Here is a 25,083-nt window from a genome sequence, read left to right on the forward strand (position 1 = left end):
GAATCTCGTTTATTCACAGATTAATGTTAGTCTTTAAAACACTATAATAGAATAATGCATTCAGCTCAGGCCAGTGCTTCCCATCTGGATGAGGAGTTACATGAGGCAAGCCTCATCTTTGCAAAAAATCAAGAAGCTAAAGTGATGCTGTCATGGGATTCGTATCTGTGTCCACATGACAGAAGATGATGTAATAGATGCCACAACTCTAGACCCTTTCTGATTTCAAACTAAGTCATGAACAAGACCACAGAGAAGAGTAACGGAAGACAGAGGAAAGCTAACAACAACTCACGGGTGATGATGTAGTCCTGGGTTAGGGTCTCAGCTTGTTTCGCCTTCCTCTGGGTTTTAACCACACATAATTTTGCTCCCCTATGATGAGTTAAAACAAATTATTTTCTTTAGTGTATTTTAGGAATAGGTAGAGGTGAAACACTAAACTTCTGGTTCCATCAGAGACTGTCACAAAGCAATCACACACATACACAAACACACAAACACAAACACACACACACACACCCTACCTCTACCTCTGTATGCAGTGATACAGGTAACACTGAAACACTGGAAGACCTTGGCCAATTCATTTTTAAAATTAATTTTAACCCATGGTTTCACTGTAGCATTTTCATTAATTGGGAGACTTTTTTTAAAAAAATAATCTGTGCAGACCATCCTGTCAAGAGATGGGATCTTGGTGACAATGAACTTCCAGAAATTCACATCTATCAGTCAGTGTCTCCCACTAAGTGAAAGATCGAGAGAGGTACCAAGACATTCAGGACAGTAATTTAAAGAGAAATCCACAAAAGTAATTTAAGAACATAAGACGCTAAAGAAATTTTGTACGTTAAGTAAGGTCATAGGATTCCATTTTTAGCCTATGTTCCAGATGAAAGCAACCAAGGTCCTACAGCCAGCAGGACCCAGCATGGTGTATGTCCATATCTCAAATACAGTTTTAAGTGTCTACGCTAGAATTTGTCTAGCTGCAGTGCTCAGGGAATACAACCTGATTAACTGATGGTCCATTTAAGAGCTTACCTCACCTTAGTGATACTGAGCTGTCTCTCTGAAGAAAATATACATAAGCAAATCTTATAGATCCCAAGTAAAGACAGCACTTTCCAAATGAGTGTCATAACATAAGGCTGGCAGTTTTCTGAGTGGTCTCCATCCACACTAATTACATTTTTACTTTATTAACAAACAAAATCTTACTTCTTCTTAAATATCATTTTATAACTATTTTATAGGGCAAAGGTTTCAACACTAGTTCAGAAACCTCTGAAGACTGGATTGTCCACTTCTAATTAGAACAGAATTATGGTGAGTGAAGGGTCATTCATAAAGATAAGCTTTACTTTCCATAGACTGCATGTAAGACCTCAAAACAGCATGACAGAAGGGCACAAGTTCAGCATGTGACTTCGTACACTAACGGGAAGGACCATCCTCCTTAGGGTGGTAACATTTGTCCATCTTGTGGAAAAGAAAGTGTTAATACCTGAGGAGCTAGGTGAGCCTCTCCCAGTTTCCAGACCTTGGGACTAAACTGGTATGCTTATTCTGACCTGGGGTAAGCTTAGGGCCCAGGGAAAGTACATGTGCTATCCTATCCCTTTCAGTTGACACAGCATAACCTCATCAAATACACAAACTAGTAACTGCTGAAAGCTCCCCCAAAAAAGGTAAAAGAGAAAAGCTGCTGCTGTTTCTTGTGAGTGGCCAGTCCTGTCTGTTAATCCCTCACATGTATCTCTGCTAATGCCACTGTCCGGGGAGTACACGAAGCAAGCAGGACTCCCCCCATCCTGCACTCAACATTTCAGCCAAAGGACTGCAAATCCCCAGGCAACTTTCCCTTTGAATTCGATGCAGATCAAGGGTGAGATCTAAATCCCATTTAAAGCACAATGCTAGGAGTCTGAGGCTTTACTTTGTACCAGCTGCCTTTTCTAAAAGGGTGGATCCCCATCAAAGGGGCATGCATAAAAGCCTGGGTGAACCCAAGCCCTCCCCAGTTGTCGTCCATCTCAAAGGCTTTTCCCATGAAATACCTCTGACTCTTGTTGGGGTCGTAGTACACTTTTGCCAATCCATTTCCAGTTCCAACCATGATCTGGTTCAGCTTTGGATGCCACAAGCAGCGGACCACACTCTAAAAAAAACGACAGCCATAGAAGTCAAGTCAGGTGACCAAATAAAAAACAAGGGGAAGGGAAGAATCCTGCGGGTGCTTTGACGGTCAGTTTACTAAGTCAAGTACTGGCCTGAGGGAAACCCATAACTTTTCAGATATCTTCTACGTCATAGCATTGCGTTCTGTAAATGAAGCCCATATCACCTCTTATCATCCATGTGAATTCCTTCAAAAACACAAGACATTCACTTCTGTACATAACCCCCTTTTCCTGATAGCCTTGGAACCACAGTTAGGCAGTCCAGTTCCAATGTGAGGCTGGCACTATGGAATGCTGGCTCCCTGTGAAGCTCACCACCACAGCGAACTTAGATCTGGTTTTCATGCTTTTACATACACAATATGTCCTGCTGGACTCAGATTGCGGCCAGGTGGTTATTGTTTTTAGTTCACAGAGATCCAAGTCTCATTAAGATTCTTTACAAAGAGCACATATTGGTAGACAATTAATAATCTCTCCCTGCCTATGAGACAAAACAGCAAAGCCATGACAGAAATAAAGCAGATATCAATTGCAAAGCCCTGATATTAACCTGATGGGAAACTATTTAAAGAAGTGCCTCCCTGGAAGCTATGGCCCTCTGAATCATGTCTGGTGAGGAATAACTGGTACTCTGGGGTCCCAGAGAACCTGAGTTCTGAATTCTCACAAGCTGTTTTCAATTTTCTTGGGGTAGGAGGGAAGATTGGAGGGACAGCATAAAGAGAATTAGGGGAGGAGAGAAACAGGAAGGTGACACTGAGAAGTACAAATACCACACACCAAGTACTACAAATCTCATTTGGACCAAGATGAGGGGAAGCATGAATTCATCGTTGACTGACAGCCTGTTTCCTGTACACATGCATATGGACGAAAGGGAAAGAGGTACAGCCAGACACTGACATTTGAGGTCCTCGTGGTAAGATCAAAGCACTTCAGCCCTGGGTCCTGAGGCTGGGCTTTAGTCCTTGTCTCTAACATCCTGCTCTTTCATTAAGAAGAAATACCTGCAAACGCTGACATCCCTCTGGGAGAAATTCTACTCTCACCTGACTGATGATAGTTAAATGGCTGCAAACCCTTTTCTGATATTCCAGAACTATGGAGGAAGCTAAAAAGGGCCTGCAAGCTGCTAATTTGCATCTAACAGTACTCCAAGATGGTTCGTAAGCTGTGCGCCACTGAAGTGGACTGAGCCATTCCAGAGTCAGTGTTGGCATTTCCCCCATTGAGGTGGAGGTTGGGGTGGGGCAAGCTGAAAGGGCAGGCTTTCACTTTTCCTTAGCTTGCCTCAGATCTGTGGTGCTGGTCTCCAGTGTTGGCTAGTAAGTGTTAAAAGCAAACCAAAAAAAAAAAAAAAAAGTAACAGGAGAAACACTCGAACCATTTGAACCACTGGAATCCTTTATACTTGACAGTGCGGTGTTCCTTTCTAATGTTCTCTTTTACACACATTTGGTTAGTTATGAGGAGGGGAGAATGTGTGTACCACAGTGCATGTGCAAAGATCAGAGAAGCCCGTTCTCCCCTTCCACAATATGGATGGCTTCCGGGGACTGAACTCAGATTGTCAGACTTGGTGGCAAGCCCCCCTACCTGCTAGCCCTTATACTAGACCCTCTCTCTCTTTCCCTGCCTCAGCCCCTCTCAGTCGCTGCTGCTTTATGGAGGTATACATGAAAGCTACTTTAGGATGTGGATGTATGAAAGCCAGATTTTCTGCCAGCAGAAACAAAACAGCTTCAGGTTGCCGAGTCAGAATTAAGTGTGCTGACAGACAGTGTTCTGCAGGTGCTCTGCCATTGAGACTATGGTGGCAACTGTGCCTAGACCACTGGGCACTTCCTGGTTAGGTATAGGAAGCATGAGAAGAGCCACGGAGACAACTTCCTAAATTGTGTCTATGTAACCCTACCTAGAGTAAGTTCACCTGAGCTGATGCCATCTCACGCCTCTGCTTACATGACGTCACCTTTAAGCCCACCTTATTTAAAGCTAGGACCCTTTAACTCTGTTCATTCTGCTTCCCTTTTGCCCTCGCGCATATCTTCAATACAGAATAGGATTTTTTTTTTATTACTTTTGCTATGCCTTTCTCAACTAGAATTCATGTCCCATGGCCAAAGATTTGGATTAGTCTTGTCTGGCAGTATACTCTAAGTCCTTATGATAGTGTCTGGTACTCTTCAAGCAAGTTAAAAGCTCCATGTCACCCATACCTAAATGGGTTACTTTGTTAACCAGAGTTGGAGACAATTTTCAACTTAAAAACTCTCCTTTTCCATGAGGAAGAATTTGATTTCTGTGTATCATTATTATAACCAACCATCACACAAATCCAGCAGGGTTGGTTCCTTCCCTCTGTAGTCCTGGAGAGAATATGTGTATGAACCAGAGAGCAAGAAAAGGGGCCAAGGGGCTTTCAAGTGCCTTCAGAAAGCCCAGCCACCCATGAATGGCCCCAGGACAGTGTTGGTGACATGGCTTTAGCGTCCTTCTCTTCCTTGGTTCTCTACAGGTCTGGCTAAGCAGTTACTGGTTCTCAAATATGTTTTCAAGTGAGCAGGGTGCAGAATTGGAAAAGATCCACAATGTAGGCCTGATAAATTCCAAGACGCCCAGCCAAACAGGCCGTTTCCAGGGGCAGCAGGTTACTGTTACTCTCTCCCTTTCCACTGAGGGTGTAAATGTTAGAGAGGCAACTGCTCAGGCCAACAGACCAATGTCTGGTTGCTTTCCAGGGAGTCTGAAGGCATTTCACCTCTATTCCTGCTCAGATCCTTTATCTCCAGAGCTCCAAGGCACACCCCACATGACTGCTCAGCAGAAGCTGGTAGGGACGGCACATTTACCCTCTTCTCATGCAGAAGCAGGGAAAAGCAAGTAAGAGCCCTTGAACTAAACAGTTAGTCCAGAGACCACTCCACGGTGGCAGGGAGTCACCAAGGCAGCCAATGAGGGGGCCTGTGAGCAGGCTAGCTTAGGCCCAGGACACTTGAGGCTCAATTACCTCAAGACTGGTTATTAATCAAATGCTACAGGGATTCCAAAACACAGAGGGAAGAAACAGAGTTCAAAGTCAAAGGTGGGTGGGCCTTTTTTGTTTATTAATATTTATTGTGTGTGTTTAGCTGACCTTTGTAAACTTTGCAGCTAATGTGCCTCCATACTTTGTCCTGTCAAGGAAATGCATCTTATAGCAGAGAGCTGGCCATTTGCCAAACCAAACAATCCCTGAGTCCGGCGGCAGCAAGCAGAGTTGCCACACTGCTAACTTGTCAAACATACATACTGGGCTTTGTGCGTGCAACAACAATGGACACGTGCCTGCTAGGAGCCCAGAACCATCAGAAGACAGATGAGCTATAAATACAAAGAAAGAGAGTGCAATCACTCACTTAGCCAAACAGCCCAAACTCCTTCATCCTGTCTAAGAGACGCCTCTTCAGTTAACATGCCTGGACCTTTGACATGAACTGAACAGTCCTGCAAAGCAAGGGAAGGGACATTCCCAAACCAAGGGACGAGAGACAATCCCAGAAACACCAGACCTATGATACCAAAGAGAAGGAAGGGCTTTACCTCATATTGTACCAGCCACGAGGAGAAGCCACGGCACTGTAAGAGCGAGGCTCGGAATTCAATCTGCATACTAGGTACAGTGACTTGCTTACTTAAACCGAGAGAGCACTTTATTCTTCACTAATCCATTTCACCTTACTGACATACTCGAGTCAACTCATGGCTATGCTCAGTTGTCAAAGCTCAAGTCCGTTCTGGCTCAAGGCTGAGTTTTATTTGTTTTAAACCAAAGCTCACTCAGCATGCAGAGTAAACACAAACTGCCCCGGAAGTACTTAGCTCTAGCAGCCACCACCAAGGGACAGCAAGTAGAAAACATAAGCACGATGGCCAGGGTCAGTTACAATAAATACACACATGGGCTCAACACAGAGATCTTCTGTCCCTGCAGAGACCAAAAGAAAGAGGGGAGATGAAGAGAGCAGTGCCTACTACCAACAGGGTCAAGACTCCAAAGCAGGGTTCTGGAATCACCCCTTAGCAAAAGTGAGGTGGCCACAAAAATTCCAAATAATTACTTCTATGGCTTTCTGGGTTACTTTAAGTGAAACCATGGAAATGAGGAGGGGAGGGAAAGAAAACCAGTGACTGAACATGAATTTTAGGACATGTGGGAAAGGAACTAACTGTAAGGTACCTGGAATTTTATATTATTATTCATTTATTTTTATTATTTACTTGTTTATGTATGGGGGCACATGTGCTATGGCAAAAATAAAGTCAGAGAACAGGTTTTGGAGTTCAGTCTCCTCTTTCCACCGTGTACAGCCGGGGTACTGCACTCAGGCCGCTGGATTTGATGGTTCAAGTGTCTCCCCACTGAGCCATCCCACTGGCACTGGAGGTTTGTATAATCTGATGTGATCCATCTCATAGATGGAAAACTCCAACCAAACAAAGTAAACTGAGACTGGGAGTAAGCAATGCTCCCGGCTTACATAACTTACACACAGAGGGGAGGGAGTGGGCCAGGTATTGCCAACTCTATCATTCATTTCCTTATACTACGGACCATGTGGTAGAGCCTTATACTGAACAGTGAACAAAACTGGGAGGTTTTACATCATTTCCAAACCTTTCTAACTCAGAACTAGAATCTTATCAAGTTGACTTTTCCAAAAAAAAAAAGGGGGGGGGGGCCTGAGACTGTGGCTCAGTGCAAGAATGCTTGCCTAGAACTCAAGTACCTCCCATTTGATCCTCAGCAACGCAAGGAGATGGGGAGCAGATGGTATCACTAAATCCAAAAAAAGAAAAAAGAAAAACCAAGGTTCACAAATGTTGTTATAAAAGAACTCAATGCCTGTGCCACACCCTAGATGTGTGTGATGTGTGTGTGTGTGCAGCCCTGTGTATAAGAAGCCTTAGTGAGCTGCCACCTTGCGTCCCCGAGGGCATGCGCCTTATCTCAGCTGGTGTTCCCAAGACCCCATGATCGTGAACCCTAGTGTCCCCTCGCAGCCCCATTTCCACTCTGACAAGATGAAAGAAACGATCATGAACCAGGAAAAACTTGCCAAACTGCACCTGCAAGTGTGCAGTGGTGGGAAAGGAACTGCTCGTAGAAAAAAGAAGGTGGTTCACAGAAGAGCCACAGCAGAGGAGAAAAAACTGCAGTTCTCCTTAAAGAAGTCAGAGGTAAACAATCTCTCTGGTTTAGAAGAGGTGAACATGTTTACAAACCAAGGAACAGGTATGCCTTTTTACAACCCTACAGTTCAGCAAACACCTTCACCAGTACAGGACGCACTGAGACAGAGCAGCTGACAGACGTGATTCCCAGCATCGTAAACCAGCTCGGTGCAGACAGTCTGACTGGTTTAAGGAGACTGGCCGAAGAGCTGCCCAGACAATCTATGGACAGAAAAGCACCACGTGCTGCTGGAGAGGAAGAGGAAGAGGATGACGGAGTTCCAGATCTGGCAGAGAGTGCTGATGAGGCTTCTAAGGACGAGGTACACTGAACTGAGGCAACTTCTGAAGAAGGTGACAGACAGACACTTGCAGAAGTTTATATCATGACTACTTTTTACATTTTTTTGGTTTATGGATTTGATAAAATCTAAATCTCTAATATTTTTAAGCCCAAGCCTCCTGAGACTGCAGCTCTTTTCAGTTTTGCTTATTCTTAATTCATTCTTTGCAGCAAATTAAGGCTGAAGAAGCCTAGGAATAAAGTTTGGAAAAGGTTAATAAAATTCTTTGCCTAGTTTAAAAAAAAAAAAAAGCCTTAGCATTGTGGGTGGCCAGCCCCAGGACTACCCATTACACTTAACCATGTTGCTGACCCATAGATCATGCTGTCAGCCCCAAACAAATGAAAGATGACAGATGAAAACAGGAAGGTACCAGAGAAAAGGCACTCCAGATTCCCACACGCCCAGGACTTACTTCACAGAGAGAGGAAATGGTTTTCTATATTAGAATATTGGGCAAAGGGGGCAGAGGATTAAAGTGGGAACTGCTACAGCTCTTCCAGGCTACTTGTCTCCTCCCCGTTCCCTGCACTCTTCCACCTTGCCAAGAACCAGCCTCGGCTTGGAGATGGGTTCCGAGAGAAGGGGTCTCTGGGAGCGGCAAAAACAAATGGGCCCAAGCTGGCAGCCTATGTTCTGATGGCTCCCTAGATAGCTATTGGCTCCGTCGTCTGCTAGAGACAGCCTTTCAAACTGTTCTCTCTCCTTTCAGATTGTGTTCTCTCTCTCTCTCTCTCTCTCTCTCTCTCTCTCTCTCTCTCTCTCTCTCTCTCTCTCTCTCTCCCTCTCCCTCTCCCTCTGTGTGTGTGTGTGTGTGTGTGTGTGTGTGTGTGTGTGTGTGTGTTCTCCTCTGCCCTGGACAACTTTTTCTTGCTAATCTATAAACTCTGGTTGAGACAGCTCTGCCTGCTAGTAAAAATTCTAAAGCTCTCTAGATAGTTCATGGGTTTCCCAACCAAAATCAGAAATTTCTTTCAACCAAGTTAGAAATCCTGTTAGAAAAATTCTAAAAGTAATTCTTAGGTTTTCCTATCAAAATCAGAAAGCCAGGAAAAAATTCTAAAACTGCTATGTTCGCTTCTCACACTGCCTTCTCCGGATATCTGTTAGAAAACGTTCTAAAACAGTTATGTCCGCTCTCTAAGTAATTCAGAAATCCTGTTAGAAACAAATCTAAGAGCTATGAAAAATTCTAAAAGAGCTGTGTTCACTCTCCATGGATTTTCCAAACCAAATCAGAAATCCTGTTTAAAAAATATTCTTGAAAAGCTGTCTTCACTCTCTGAGCTGTGTTCATTCTCTGAGCTGTGTTCACTCTCTGAGCTGTGTTCAACTCTCTGAGCTGTGTTCACTCTGAGCTGTGTTCACTCTCTGAACTGTGTTTATTCTCTGAATTGTGTTGATTCTCCGAGCTGAAAATCTCCAGAGAGTTCAGCTCTTGCTTTTGGTCTTTTGAGACAGGGTCTCGATGTGCAGCCCTGACCAGGCTGGTCTCTCACTTCCTGTTATCTTCCTGTTTCTGCCTCTCAGGTTCTGCAATCAGAGGTGAGGGCCAGCACAACCGGCTTCTCTCCACGTATCTATCCTTTTATTCATGTACACCCCAACTTCAAGGCAGTCCCACCATAGGCCAGAATTGTCATTTTTCTTGGAAATCTTTTTCTTTCTCTGTCCCAAATATTTTTTTTCTTTGATAAACCAGACAGAAGCCTGATGTTGACAAGGAAAGGCGCTGGAGCTCTCTCATGTAGCAAGAGAACAAGCAAGGCAGAGTGGTTCTGCAACTGCCATATTACCTGATAGCGTAGAGGTTCTCGGCCTTCCTAGTTCTGTGACCCTTCAATACAGTTCCTTATATCGTGGTAACCCCCAACCATAGACTTATTTTCATTGCTACTTCATAGCTATAATATTGCTACTGTTATGAACTGTGATGTGATTATCTGTGTTTTGATGATCTTGGGTGACCTCTGTGAAAGGGTTGTTCAACACCCGCCCAAGGGGTCATGTATGACCCATAGGTTGAAAACTGCAACAGAGACACCAAACTTTCAAAATTTCCATATAATCATACATTAATTCCCATCACACCCATGGAAAACATATCTATTAAGATCAACTTACTTTATATTGTGCTATAAAGTTGAGGTAACCACTAAAGCAGCAAAAATCTGGAACCTGGCAGTTGTCCTTGATACTCAATGAACCACATCTGTATTTGATAATAAACTTGCTCGAAAAATTTCATCACAGGAAAAAGTTCCCAGAGAAAATAGAATGTCTCTTGGGTAAAACAAATTAAATAAAATTTCCCTCATCTAATTCAAAACAACAAATGCTAGTTTGCTCCAACTGCAGTTCTAGAGAAGAAAGTGTGATGACAGAGAAGAAGAAATAATTATTGGAGGAAGTCTGGTAATTGCTTTTATTGATGAGAGTCGGGGAGTAAGAAACAAGAGGACACTGAAGCTGCGACACACAGGAGCACAGGTGGGTGGTCTTCCTGCACAGCTCAGAGACAAGAGGCCCTGACAGGGGGGATTCACCTCATGTGTCTCCACATGGTGGACACGGCATGGGTTATTGTCATTCCAGGGCATGGAGGCCTCTCAGACCTGAATGGCATTTGAGGTACCGGAACCTCAGGCTAGTCACTTCTGGCAAAGAATGGTCATATTACATGTTACCATTCGTGAGGACCAGGTTGCAAAAGGGATAGTCGATATCCTCTGTTTCCCTGAAGGCTATAACACTGACGCTCATATTCTTCTAGTCGAAGTGAACCAAATCTAATCTTTCATTTTTTTAAAACTTTCCTTGTGAATTATGTTTTTAAAATGTGTTTTTACTTTATTATAAAAAGTTGGAAATAAACAAAAACATCACACACCAAAATTAGTGAGACCCAAATAGTATACTATACTATACTATACTATACTATACTATACTATACTATACTATACTGTACTATACTATACTATACTTAATGAACTTACGTGCAGTGAGAACTGGTGCTGTGGTTTTGCAGCATTTCTATTATCTGGGAGTTTGTTTCTTCATATAACCAAACATTTCCAGTGGCCAAATTTTTACAACCTGATCAAATATTTTCCAACCTAATCTTCACAGACCCAAGCCCTTTATCTTTCATTCATTTGTCAACATTTAGAGATAAACACAATAACAACAACAATAATAACAACAACAATAACCATCAGTCCTTTGTTTATCTGAATAAAACACAAATGTATAAAACATGCTTAGTCTCTAGCTACTAAAGAAAAAAATATGTGCGTGATCAAAGACTGGGAAATCTTGATTCTACAGAAAATACTATTGCAAAAGAGAATGGTGAGGCTCTAAGAAGGGTACCTGAATTAAGAATCCACTTGTTATAGGAAACTAAAAATTGTCCTTTGAAAGGAGACTGAGGGAATGATGAGGTGACAATCAGCAATTTGTCTCCTAGTCTAAGAAAATAAATTGGTTAGATATTTTCATTTTAAAAAATCTAATTTAATTTAAATCTTTTGCCTGCATGTATGTCTGTACACCATGCATATGCAGTTCCTATTGAGGCCAGAAGAGGGCATCGGATCCCCTGGAACTGCAATTGCAGACTGTTGTGAGCAGCTGTGGAACCAGGCCTGGTCCTTCAGACCAGCAGCTAGTGCTCTTAACCAAGGAGCCACCTTTCCGGCTCCTTGATTAGACACCATAAAATGTCAAATGTTAACAATATTTACTGCCAGCTCAGCACGGTGGTGCACACATACAATCCTAACTCAGGAGAATCATGAATTTGCGCCCAGCATGGGCTACATGTGATTTTTTCCCTCTTTACTTCAAACCACAGTGGATTTTACAATAGCTCACACTCATTAATAGTATGATGACCCAAGCAAATTATGCTAAACAGAATTTAGATTACCAATATTTTTAGCATCTGTAGAAAATGTAGGTTTCTTCCACTGAACTCAAACACAGCTATTTGAGTAACTGTAAAAAATTATAATCAATGTCAAATTTTAAACAAGCAGACAAAACCAAATGTGTACTCCTTTAATCAAATCTAAAAGTAAATATACTTATGTTATGACATTCCAAATTATTTTTTGAGACTATTAAAAAATAAAAACAAAAGAAAGTGAGAGGGATTAGAACATTTAATGTAAAACTCAGTAAGAACATTCTAGAATCAAGTACAATAAAAAGTAAAGCAAGATTGCTAGCAAATATCCACCACATACCATGTGCTGTGCTAAGCAATAAATGGCATGCACTTACCACACACACAGCACCTGCAGCAACCCAGGGCCCTTCCCAGCCCAACTTGGTCACTGGGAACTTAGAATGTCTGAGAAAACATTACCAAAGATAACAGGAACACTGAGAAAAGTCGACCCATAAGGAAAAGGTTCTTCTTTTCTTCTTCTTTTATTTGAATGTTTGGTTCACTAACACAGGAAAAGATGGAGCAGCAACTTTATAATCATCGAGGAAGCAGAGGATATTGACCAGCTGTTCCCCAAGTCCACGAGGACTAGAGTAAAGGATGTGGGCTCTGAACATGAGAACGTGAGGCTAAAGAGAGGGGAAAGGAACTCTTTGGGGAGGTTGTAAAGTACAGCTCTAGTTTTTATGCAGGGCAGCTAAATCATAGTTCTCAGGCAAAGATGTGGACTCTGGAATACTATGGAAAATCTGCACAAACCATGCTTGATTCCAGAGAGCAGCTACACAAAGTCCAGTAGCTCTGGAGTGGTACTGCTTCGTCGAGGGCACATCCCACCAGAGTAAGAGAAGTAAGCCACAGCCGGGTCAGTGACATCATCTCCTACCAAGCCGATGCCCTGCTCTGGGCCCATCTGCTGAGGTCTGCACTGTGTCACGCTGTGCTTTCCATTACCGCTGCAACTGTTTTTGAATGTAAAAGGGCTCCTGTTTGGTTTTGAGTAAGACAGGGGAAACCTACTGCTTAGCCTCTTCCCCTGAATGTGGTCACAAACCAGACAGGAGGACTCAGGAAGTAAAATCTGTAGGTAGATTTGGAACAAATTCAGAGTTCAAAGTAATTACTACAGCAAAAGTGGCCCTCCACCAAAAAGTTAGTAAATAAATAAAAAATAAATAATGCCTGTGATCAGGAAATATCAATTTTTTAAATGAGGACTGAAGCAGTCCAACTGAGACTTCCTTTCACCTCAGGCTCTGACTCAGTTTAACACAGCATAACTGAGTCTATTTTTATTTTTAAAATTTCAGTATTTTATACATTGTGTATTTTTCATATTAAGTCAGGTTTTTTTCTTTTTATTTTGAGACAGAATTTTCATGTGGCCTGGGCTGACCTCAAACTTGCCAAGAAAACAGCCAAGAAAGACCTTGAAGCCCTGATCCTCCTGCTTGCCATTCTAAGTGCTAGGATTACAGATGAACATCCACAGGCAGGCTACTGTGCTGGGGACTGAGACCCAGGCTGTGTGCAAGCGTTTTACCAACTGAGGCAAGCTGTGTATTAAAAAAAAAAATGCTGCATGGAGGTGTCTTATCTTGATTATGTATATTTCGGGGCTGAACTTAGCACACAAGAGGCTGTGGATATGATTCCTATCAAAGCAAAACACAAGAAAAGAAAACAAAACATGCTACTAACCATTTAGAAAATCCTTTGCTTTACATCTTACTCTGTTACACAAAAGGTAACGTACAACGGGATGTAGACCTAAACAGAAAACAGAAAACTATACACCTTATAAGAGAAAATTAGGGAGATCTGGAGTTAGTCAAGAAGTTCTTGGAAGTGTCCCCAAAAGTAGAATCTATAGAAACAAATTGATACATTTGACTTGATTTCATCAAAATTTTAAACTTTTGTTTTCTCAGAGACACAGTTAAGACTTTACAGTTGAAGGTCCTTAACTTCCAATGATGCCAGTTTGAGGGCCTGAGTTTGATGCCTGAACCCTATGAGGAGGTGGAGCAGAGAACTGGCTCTACAAAGTTGTCTGCACACACAAAGAGAGCGAGAGCGCAAGAGAGAGGGAGAGGCTGAGGGGGAGAGAGACTAGGGAAAAATGTCTAAAAATCACATATCCCACAAAAAGTCTGATATCTACAATATAAAAAGATAATTCTAATCTCAAGAAAATGAAACTTCATATTAATGCAAAAACCTGCTTGGGAAATGCTTATAGAAATTTTATCTAAAATTTCAAAAAAAACAAACCCTGAAATGATAAATACCATTTGATTATGCTCCAATATGGAACAAACTATTGATACTCATAACAATCTGGACTAATTGTAAAGGCATTCTGTTGAAGAAAAGCCAGTTTCAAAAGGTTGCATGCTTTATGAAATTCTTAAAAAGATAACACAATACTGAAAGAGAAAAAATAGTGAATGCCAAACGTCATGAGTGGGGACAACAGAGAACACAGGCAGGGATATATGGAGCATAACGAAAACGAGGTTCTAGGGAGCCGATGGAACTGCCCCATCTCCTGATTGTGTTGCTGGTGATGACGTAAATCTACACATGTTGCAAGAATTCCCTCCCTGGGGAGATGGAAACCTCTTCCCCTCCTTATACGGCATCAATGACACACCAAAGCCTGACTCCACCAAACTCGCGTTATAGGACTTAGTTCCAGAGCATCCCGAATGGTTATTTAAAGAAATGCGGGTGAATCCAGAGCAGCCATACCACTGAAGTCTCACCCCAGCATGGGTGATGGCTTCTTCATAGACATACAAATGGGAGCCCCACCCCCAGTTAATGCTTCACAGTTTATAAAGGAATACATCCATTCTCAGGGTTCTCTTGCAAGTAGTCATAGATGGTATGGTGAAGATGCTTTTATACACTATGTCTTCAAATTACTCACCTATATATCCCTTCCTTAGAACAAAGGTGTCTTTGTTGTATAATAATTTTTAGGAACAACACAACAGAATCAGTACTGGTACCTATCACCTTCCTTCTGTAAAACATTTCAAGACTTGCTAAGGGAGATACCAATAGACTACAAGGAAATCAATGGACCCTTTTCTTTCAACACTTATGTGCCTGTAGATGGACATTGTTTCGATTCCGAGTATTGCTGTTATATAACATTCACAGAATGACACCTTCAGGTCCCATGAGGACAGAGAGGTCACTTTACCAAGTTTTAGTGATACTTGTCCTTTTGGAAGCTACCTAAGCAGGCAAATCAAGCTAAGTTCTAGCTTCATACAGATATGTACAAACATGTTCCTTCAAGAAACCCCAAGAAAGGGTTTGATGCATGTCTTAATGGATACATCTTCCATTTTTTAAAGACTGGCTTTCACTATATATCTGATAGTATCTTTCTGCTTTGGCAAGTAACACCTACTCCTAGATAAAGTAGTACTAACTGACCACTGTGGCCATCAAGAGTGAAACACTGTCTTAAGAGCCATGTTAGACGTTATTGGTTGACCCAGAAAAAATAACACTAGAGAAGAAAGCATGCCAGTGCTACATGGACAGATTTATGCTAAAACTCAACAGCCTCTATTTACCCCAGGTAGGTTCTTTATCATGTATTCACACATCTTGAAAGATCAGGAAACAACCTCGTAAGGCCTGCCTTTCTGTAAGGTAAACTGCCCTATCACTAGGTTTTGAGCAAATATTACAAACTTTATTATATATAAATATGTTGATCACGTTCTTTCTAGGGTCTGCATTGTTTAATTCTTCAAAAAATGAATTAAAGTGAAATGTCATTAAGCTGATATCACTTTATTCAAAATAATACATAATTCAAAGCAACTGCTATTCTCTAGGCAACCAGCAGCCTGACTGCTTGATATAAAAATCAGATAATGGAAAGCTAGTTAATTCAAAACCCAGGTTTTCCATCTCTTTGTGTTTTGCATTAAGAAGGTTTCACTATATTCGAGAAGGCAGATAAATGCCAAATGCAGTTACTAGGGTTTCATTTCTGTTGGCATTTGCACTATAGGTAGCTCTGTGTATTACTCCTCATATGATCCTGAACTGGCAAAAACACTACTCCAATCCTGAACTTGTAGAAGCTTTCAGGGTGGAGCAATTCTGCCTGAACTGGGAGTCTGTATCAGTAAGACAGGCTTAGATATTCCCAGTAGCAAAGGAAGAGCAGATGGAGCCCTCTGCTCCTCCTGAGAGGAGCTCTCACATGTATGGCTTCAATAATTTGTTTGAAGTGAATTCCCAGATCACATATATCTATATTCAAATGGAAGAACAAAGACACCTTCCAAAGCCAACTCTGTGTACTTCTGGAATACCCATTAACTTGAATCACCTTTCCACTCTCCCCCACAGGCATAAATAACAGAAGATGACTACAGTCTGAGTGGTCATCACTTATAGACTACGGCAAATAACCAGCTTCAGGAAGGGTCTTTTATTTTATGGCCTTTTCATATTCATCTATTCTTCCTCTTCAACATCTTCAAACTTAAAATATCAGTATTCTCCCCTAACAAGAATACACATGAAACAAAACTGTTACGTGCATGCTATATGTAATAAGATATTAAACATATTATACGTAATACTTTTACAGGATATTGCCATTTTATATGCTTAAGTAATACATACAGAAATTTTCTTGAACATCAATGTTATTAATTTTAATTTCATATCTACGATAACCTACAGGTAGTGGGAGTACTTTCTTCATGATCTTTTGTCTTTTCAGTTTCTAAGCTTTTGCATATACTATTTTCAGTAAGAAAACAATTAATGTATAAAAAGTTAATCTTATTCTAGATGGGATGTGTCTGAAGAATTAGATTTTGTAGGGCAAGGGAAGATGCAAGCTCAAGTTCAGTTCAGAAATTCACAGTTAAAGAAGGAAAGAGTCAATCAGTATTCTTATTGAAAATATTTGTTTTTAAGACAGGGCTAACTCTGCATCCAGGCTTTCCTGGAACTATACAGCCCAGACTGACCTCAATTCACAGTAATCCTCCTGCCTTAGCCTCCCCAGAGCTATGAGCCACTATGCCCACCAATCTTTTTGTTTTAGTAAATAAAATTATTTAACTTCTCAGTACATATTGAGGACAATTTCCAATATCAGATTAATAGGCCAGAAGTAATAACTTTCTCCTTTCTTTGGTTAAGCAGATGAACTCTGACACAACAATGTTAGCAAAAGTTACAAAAAATTCAACCAATATTCATGAAAATGAGGCACAATGGTAAAGCTGACAGTAACGAGGTGAGTCGATAAATAAAATTCTTCTTGTGGAAAAGCCTTAAGGTCTTTCTGAAACCATGTTACTTTTTCCCCCTTGCTGAAATGAAACCAGGAAGGCAGGTTCAGAGCATCTCCTTCCTCAAACCATAGACATAGTTCCATGTAGAAACCATCACAAAACTTCAAATCCACCAAAAGCAATTGATATCAGGTACCCTGGGCATATGTAACTGGACATATAGATATCCTGGGCGTATGTAACTAGACATATAGATACCCTGAGCGTATATAACTGGACATATAGATACCCTGGGCGTATGCAACTAGACGTATAGGGTCTACATTTCAGTACATTCAGGACAGTGTGGAGAACAGCAGAAGAGAAGGAAAGGGATACCTAGGGTAAGCCTTGTTCTTTGTTAGCCACTCTAGTGGTCAGAAAACATTCCTTCAAATATTTTTAAAAACCTGTACTCCATTAAAAAATATAAAAGAAATGGACAAATCTCTAGATTCTTCCAAACCACCAAAATATTAATGACTTAAACAGACCAGTAACAAACAAGGAGTTTGAAACAGTCATTAGTTGTTTTTTTTTTAAGCCTTCTAAGTAAAAAAAAAAAAAAAAGTCTAGGCCCAGATGGATATAAGAGAATTCTACTAGACTTTCAATGAAGCCAATCCTTATTAAACTATTCAGAAAGAAAGAAAAGGAAGGAAGGAGGAGAGGAAGGAAGGAAGCAGAGGAAGGGAGAAAGTGAGGGGAGAGGGAGAGAAAACTTTCTGAATAACTTAGAAAAGAAATAGAAGGAACTCCTTCTACAATGCAAATACTATTCTATTATAAGAACAGGTAAAGATACAACAGCTTCTACTTTTCCAGGCCAATATCCTTGGTGAACACAGATTCAAAAATCTTCAATAAAATACTTGCAAACTAAATATAGACACACAATAGAAAGATTAGACACTATGATCAGCAGACTTGATTTCAGAGATGCACTAGCAGTTCAACATATGTAAGTCAATAAATGTAATAAATTATATACATGGAATTAAAGACAAAAACCATATGCTCAACTCAGTGGATACAGAAAGGCCTTTGACAAAATCCAATATTCCTTCATGATAAAAGTTCTGGAGAAAGAACTGGAGGGAAACAGATTCAACATAATAAAGATTATATATGAGAAACCTATAGCCAACCTCATCTTAAACAAGGATAGACTTGAAGAAACCCATGGAAATCAGGAATGTGCACTATCCCCACTATTCCTTTTCAGTGCTTGAAGCACTGGCTGGAGCAACAAAGCAAGAGAAGGAAATTAGAGGAATACATGCATGAGAGGAAGTCAAACTACACTTATTTGAAGATGACGTATTTTGCATCACAGATACCAAAACCTCTATCAGAAAACTTGTAGAAACTCTCAGTAATCTCAGAAGGGTGGGAGATACAGAACTGACTTAGAAAAATCAATACACCAACACCAAGCACACAGAGGGCACATTCCCATTCACAATAGTACCCAAGGTAGGGATACCTAAGAATAAACCTAACCTAAGGGATGGAAACGCTAACTCTCTAGAACAGAAGACAGGGAAAGACATCTCATGCCCATGGACTGGTGGAATTAATACTGTGAAAATGCCCACTCTACCTGAAACTATACACAGATTTAATGCAATCCCAACCAAAATTCCCATCTCATTATTCATGGGGGAAAAAATCTCCAAATTCATATGAAACCACAAAAGACCCCTTAGCTAGTCAAAACAATCCTGAGGGAACAAACAAACAAACAAAACTGGAGTGATTACAGTTCCAGACCTCAAGACACGCTCCAGAGCCACAGTTATGAAGACAAATGCCACTAACAGAAATGACACGCAGACTAACAAGAAAACAGAAGACTCAGACATGAGAACACATAACTGCAGCCTTCTAACACGTGGGGAAAGACAGACTCTTAAAGGAATGGAGGTGGGACACGGGATGTCCACATACAGAAGAATAAAATTGGACCTTTATCTTCACCTTACATGAAACCAAACGGATCAAAGCCTTAAATGGGAAACCTGAAACACTGAAACTGATAGAAAAAAAAACCAACAACAACAACAGAATTTAAAAAACAAATGACCTATTTAAGAAAACTGGCTATAAAACTAAACAGGGAGTGTCTTAAAGAAGAAATAAAAACTACTTTAAAAAAAACTTAATTGTCCCTAGCAATTAGGAAAATACAAATCAAAATAACTTTGAGATCTCATCTTACCCTAGTCAACATGGACCATCAACAACTGACAAAAGATTTTGGGAGAGGATGTGGGGGAAAGGAAACCCTCATTCTGGTTGGTGATATTACCAACTGGTACAGCCTCTATGAAAATAAGGATAGAGAATCCTCAAATAACTAACACTAAAATATGATCCAGCTATACCACCCCTAGTCATATGCCCAATGGACATGCTTGGCCCAAGGGAAGTGGCACTATTAGGTGTGGCCTTGTTGGAGGAAGTGTGTCACTGTGGGGGTGGGCTTTCAGATCTCTATGCTTAAGCTCTGCAGAGTGTGGAACGTCCCGTCACGACTGCCTGCAGAATAATCTCCTTCTACTGCCTTATGATCAAGATGTAGAACTCTTGGCTCCTCCAGCACCATGTCTGCCTCTGTGCTGCCACGCTTCCCATCATGATGAAAATGGACCAAACCCCTGAAATGTAAGCCAGTCCCAATTAAATGTCATCCTTTAAGAGTTGCCTTATTCATGGTGTCTCTTCACAGCAATGGAAGACAGGACTCAACATCCAAATCCACAAGTACTTGCTCAGCCACATCCACTGCTGCTGTATTCACAATCGTTAGGAAGTGTAAACATCCTAAATGAACACCAATTGATAATGGATAAAAGAAAATGTGGTACACACACACACACACACACACACACACAGAGAGAGAGAGAGAGAGAGAGAGAGAGAGAGAGAGAGAGAGAGAGACTAAAATAATACTCAGCTGATAAAACAGTGAAATCACAAAACTTGCAGTAAGATCAATGAAACTAGAAGAGATCCTCTTGAGTGAAGTGACTCAGTCCCAGAAGGAGCAATGTCAGATGTTCTCACTCATCTCTGGCTCCCACCTCCAAACCTTCAGATCTGAGTGTATAACCTGGAGCAATTGCAGAAACCAGAAGAGTAGAAAGGGAAGGAGAGGGAATAGAGATGGAACCAGCAGATAAAAGTACTTTGGAGTGGGAAATGAAAAAATGGAAAAAAAAACAGGAGTCTTTAATCAGGGAAGAGGAGAGAGAGAAATAAAGAAGGGTAAAAATACTAATATTGTCAGAAATATCATAAAAATCATATTATCTATCTACCTAAAATTACATATAGCTCATGTATACATATACTTATGTACTTTAAATGAACCCTAGTACCAAGCATTAAAAGGTCCCTTTTGAGTTGTTGATTAGGGTTTTCCAAGAGATTCCCTAAAACCTTACTCTTGTTTTACCACTGTATTGCTTTGTTTGCTTCCCAGAAGTAGAACTGGGAAGCAAATTCCTCCTACTGCAGACATCGTGCATTTGGGACACAGGGTTGAGCCAAATGCAGATACTTACAGCCAACCATTGGACTGAGGTTAGGGACCAATATGGGAGAGTTAGGGGAAGGACTGAAAGAGCTGAAGGGAATCCCACAGGAAGAACAACAGTATCAACTAACTACTAACTAGAGCTTCCAGGGACTTAACTACCAACCAACACACTCTCAGAGGCAAAGGCGGGGGGTGGGGGAGGATTGGGTGAAGAAGTCTTGGAGGACAGGGAAAGAGAGCAACATTTGGAATGTAAATAAATAAAATAATTTTTAAAAAGAGAGAAGTGCTAACAGTAGGAAAAACAGCCTTCCCCAGGGAAAAGCTCTTTAAAACATTGTCCAGTGTCAGTGGTCACCCGTGAAATCATATAAATAAGTAACAGTATACTGACTGGGCAGGTTGTGTCTATATATTTAGAATATATATAAAATACCCAGTAAATGCCTTCAATCACCCAAGAGGTTGTGTGCTTCATTCGAGGTGCTGTGGGCTGTTTCCTTTAAGTCAGATTCAGCTGTAAAATGTGTTGGTTTTGCTCTCCAACACCTTCCCTTTCATCCCAGGGAAGGTCAGCTGTCACTCTTCAACAGTTCCCAGGACTGACTGAGATGAAGAGAAGCAACGCTGCTAACCATTCTTAGAGAGACTTGTAAAAGCAAACCATGTCCTGATACCAACGTGTTCACTTTTATGTTTTCTATTTTAAAAATCAATTCTACTAGTCATTTTATAATATATCATTGCTTAATGAAAGATTATGAAGTTAATTTTTATTTATTTTTTGAAGAAAGTCCCTAAATAATTTTCAGTTTGAATCTGTCATGTCAAAATTTTATTTTATCCATCCTTTTTTTGTCCATAAAAACATAATGGGAAGCTTTTTATATAATATCTAAAAGGTATTAAGGTCCTATGTACAGAAAATAAGAGTGAGTTTGTACACTCAATATTCTAGTCATGCAAGGTTTAATGATTCATGCCTATGGACTTAGCACTCAGGAAGCTGAGGCAGGAGGATTCAGAGTTCAAGGCCTTCCCCTAGACTATTCAGCAAGTACCAAGCCAGACTAGACCAACATAGTGAGAACCTCTATCAAAAACAAGCAACAAGAGGTTCTAGCTATAAGTTGTATTCTGGAGTACATCTTAGAAATAGGCAAGGCATACTAGTTAAGTCACAAAGAATCAGAAAACAAGTAAGAAGTGTGTGTGTGTGTGTGTCTGTGGACAGGGGCATGGAGGTGGGGGGAAGCACACAAGTGAACCACAAAAGGAAGCATCCAGAAGTAACTGCCCCTGCATTGTAAATACATGCACACACTGCTGAATGGAATGGAACAATAAAGCTAGGTGTGTGTATCTCCTACTAACAGATCTAAGTCTCTGTGGTGAGTCCACACTGAATACAGAAAGGAAAATACCCAACTGTGCATGAAGAGAACAGAGGCAAAATAAGATTTTTTTTTATATTTTTAAACGAGACACACCTATTTTATTTTATCATTACTGTTGTAGTGGGTGTGTCCACATGCTAGACCATGGTGTGCACATGAAGTGGAATGACTTGTGCATTCTACTCTCTCCTTGCAACTTTACGTGGGCTCCAGGAATTGAACTCAGGTCCCAGCCTGTGTAACAAGTGCTCGGACCCACTGAGCAGCCTCGCTGGCCTGCACCTGCTGTATTTTACAAGGCTAATTTTGATTATAAACAAAGATTATAGACCACATTTTAGTCAGTAAGATTTCAGTTGCACAGGTCAACATCTCTTTGTTGTAAATACTTGGTTTCACATTGTACGCTGAGTTTCCTGTCCTAGACTATACTACTTAAAACTTTATGCTGTTTTAGGAGAGGGCCCTGGAAGAAAAGCAATCATGCTTCACTACGGTGAATGCACATCTAGGGTAGACATTAAATGCCACTGCCTGTGCACTCACGACTAGTACCAAGAGTTAGCTTATAAAAGACATCAGATGTTGTCTTTTATGCAAAGCAAAACTCAACAAGAAGCTCCTCACTATACTGAATCAAGGAATTACTAAAGGAATAGTGACTTTTGGGGTTTTTAATGACAAAACCACCATACAATAAAAGATGTGGTCCCCACTCCCTCTTGGGTCTTCTAGTCAAGTGCCCACTCTACTATCTTTTCCAAGGGATGTGTTTATTTTCTTACATTCCAAGGAGGCAAAACTTGAAGCAACAGGTCACAGGGCAGTTTAAAGCCCTTTTAGCCTAACATTCTACTACATAAACAGATAACTAAGCAGTTTGGTGTTAATGACAACTGCCTCACCACCACTCAATCAATGATTTAAAAAGGCCTTTCTAAGCTGTGTGGATTTGTCCTAGTCTCTATGTCTCTCTCCATCTGTGTATTCAAACGGTTCTGAAAAACTGTTTCTTAGCTCATCGGAAATTACTCATCATAATGTATACTTTACTTAGGGAACCTTTTCCTTGTTAATGTCTCTTGGTTTGCTCACTCCTCTTGTATGCTATTACTTAGGGGTGATCTTTTCAATCTTCTATCAAATCCATCAGTCTTTCCTACCAAGTCCATCAGGAACCAACATTTCACTATGAGTTACAAATGACTCTCCCAAAACTGAATGTACATTTTTTATGCACTAATTTATCTGTTGTAAGAACCTATATACAAAACATGGTAAAAACTTAAATTTTCAGATCAACAATAGCGCTCAGTGTCTTTCTTAAAAGTACAGATATAGGTAGATACATAAATGTGTTTGGGCAGCAGGGTTTCATGTAGCCCAGACTGACCTCAAACTCCATGTCCTTGAACTTCTGGACTTCCTGCCTTTACCTCAAAATTAAGTGCTGGAATCACAGACATTTACTACCACATCCAGTTTATACCATTCAGTTCTAGGTACTGAACCCAAGGACTCATACATCTACACACACACTACTACGTTCCCGGCTCTAAGATAAGTTATTTATCTCAGAGAACATTCACTAAAGCTCAGAATAAGAAACCTTGTTTCAGGGGTTGGAGAGATAGCTTGGTGGTTAACGGCACTGGCTACTCTTCCAGATGACCCAGGTTAAAATTCCCAGTACCAATATGGCAGGCGCTCACAACTGTCTGTAACTCCAGTTTCAGGGAATCTAACCCCTGATACCAATGCACATAAAAGAAAATTTTAAAAATTATGAAGAAAACCATTTCACCAGTCTTACAAATCTACCCTTTCATTTTAACAAGAGTAAACAACTCTAAAACTCAGATCCAAACGTGTCATTCTTTGTTTGCTTGTTTATTTTTTTTTAAAAACTGGCCACGAAATAAAATTGTTTATTATGATATTTGAGTTCGATTCAATATTCCTAATTCTTTATGCCTTTGTCCTGATTTACCCTTCAAAGATACAACTTTGTTTTACATTATGCATGATTGTACTTTTCAAAAGTTATCTATGCAGCAGACCTCAAGGATTGCGCAGTGAGGAAAACAATGTTTCTACACCCATGTGATTCATAACCGGGTCGAAGACACAAAGAACAAATACGTATATAACATGAGGTGATGAAAATCCCACGGAGAGAAAGGCAGCAGAGGGAACACTGTCGGACAGTATGTTCTTCCAACAAGCAAATGAAGCCCAACACAGCTAACGTGCAACCCTACCTGCATTTTCCTAATTTACTTATATTTCGACTTGTATAATTGAAAAACACCACACCAAAAATATTTTAAAATGTACAGTTTAAGTTGGCTACATCAGAAATACTCAACTACAATAATTTTACATTTTTAAGATTTTTTTTGAGAATTCCATACATGAGTGCCGAAGTTTTACTTTGTGAGATTAAAGTTGATGGAATCAATTATTTATCTTTGATTCTTGTGGGTTTTGTTGGCTTGCAGATGTACCCCTGAAACTGTATCATAAGCACTAGCAAGTTTTAAATTATGTCATGATATTAGACTCCATGAAATCTGAATGCACACCTAGAACCTGCCTCTTTGCTTGGAACATTCTGTCACTTTACTTGTAACACTCGAAGTCTAGCATGGCTGCAAACTGGGACCTACACACTACGACTCTATAGTAACACTAGACATTAGAGGCGGGGGCTTTGCGCTGGTGACTTCAGCACAGTTGTTCGACTGTCTGAGTCACTTAAGTGTGTGTCTCAACTGCTTACAAAGAGCTGAAACAACTGGAGAAGGCGACAGAAGAGCACTGTGTGAGCTGGGCATTACTAAGGATTTGAGCCAAAGAAAAGCGACACAGACATTAACTGACCTGTTTCACACAAGAAAATTATGATGGTTCGCTTTACCATCTAAATAATAAAATACACCTTCAAAGAATGTACAGTTCCTCTTGGAACTGTCCTCACTACTCCATTCCACGATGGCTCCAGTCTCAGGGTGCACATGTGTGACTGAATGACCAAATGAATGAACGCTAATATTTTAGTGTTCATATAACTATGCACAGAAAACTAGAGGTTCTGGGTCTTTTTTTTTTTT

The 25,083-nt window shown here is 40.6% G+C and overlaps 1 protein-coding gene across 1 annotated transcript in view; it reads right to left on the reverse strand.

Annotated features, from left to right (window-relative positions):
- The window catches only part of Wdr70 (WD repeat domain 70), a 186,478-nt gene that overhangs the window by 13,460 nt on the left and 147,935 nt on the right, over positions 1 to 25,083 (reverse strand). Inside the window, exons 11-12 of the mRNA XM_028767600.1 lie at positions 2,064 to 2,164; positions 296 to 375 (exon numbers count right to left, since the gene is read on the reverse strand). Coding sequence (XP_028623433.1) covers positions 296 to 375; positions 2,064 to 2,164 — 181 coding nt within the window. The remainder of the gene's footprint in view (positions 1 to 295; positions 376 to 2,063; positions 2,165 to 25,083) is intronic.

Source organism: Grammomys surdaster, unplaced genomic scaffold (genome assembly GCF_004785775.1).
Source record: "Grammomys surdaster isolate TR1022 unplaced genomic scaffold, NIH_TR_1.0 174, whole genome shotgun sequence".
NCBI classification, from domain to species: Eukaryota; Metazoa; Chordata; class Mammalia; order Rodentia; family Muridae; genus Grammomys; species Grammomys surdaster.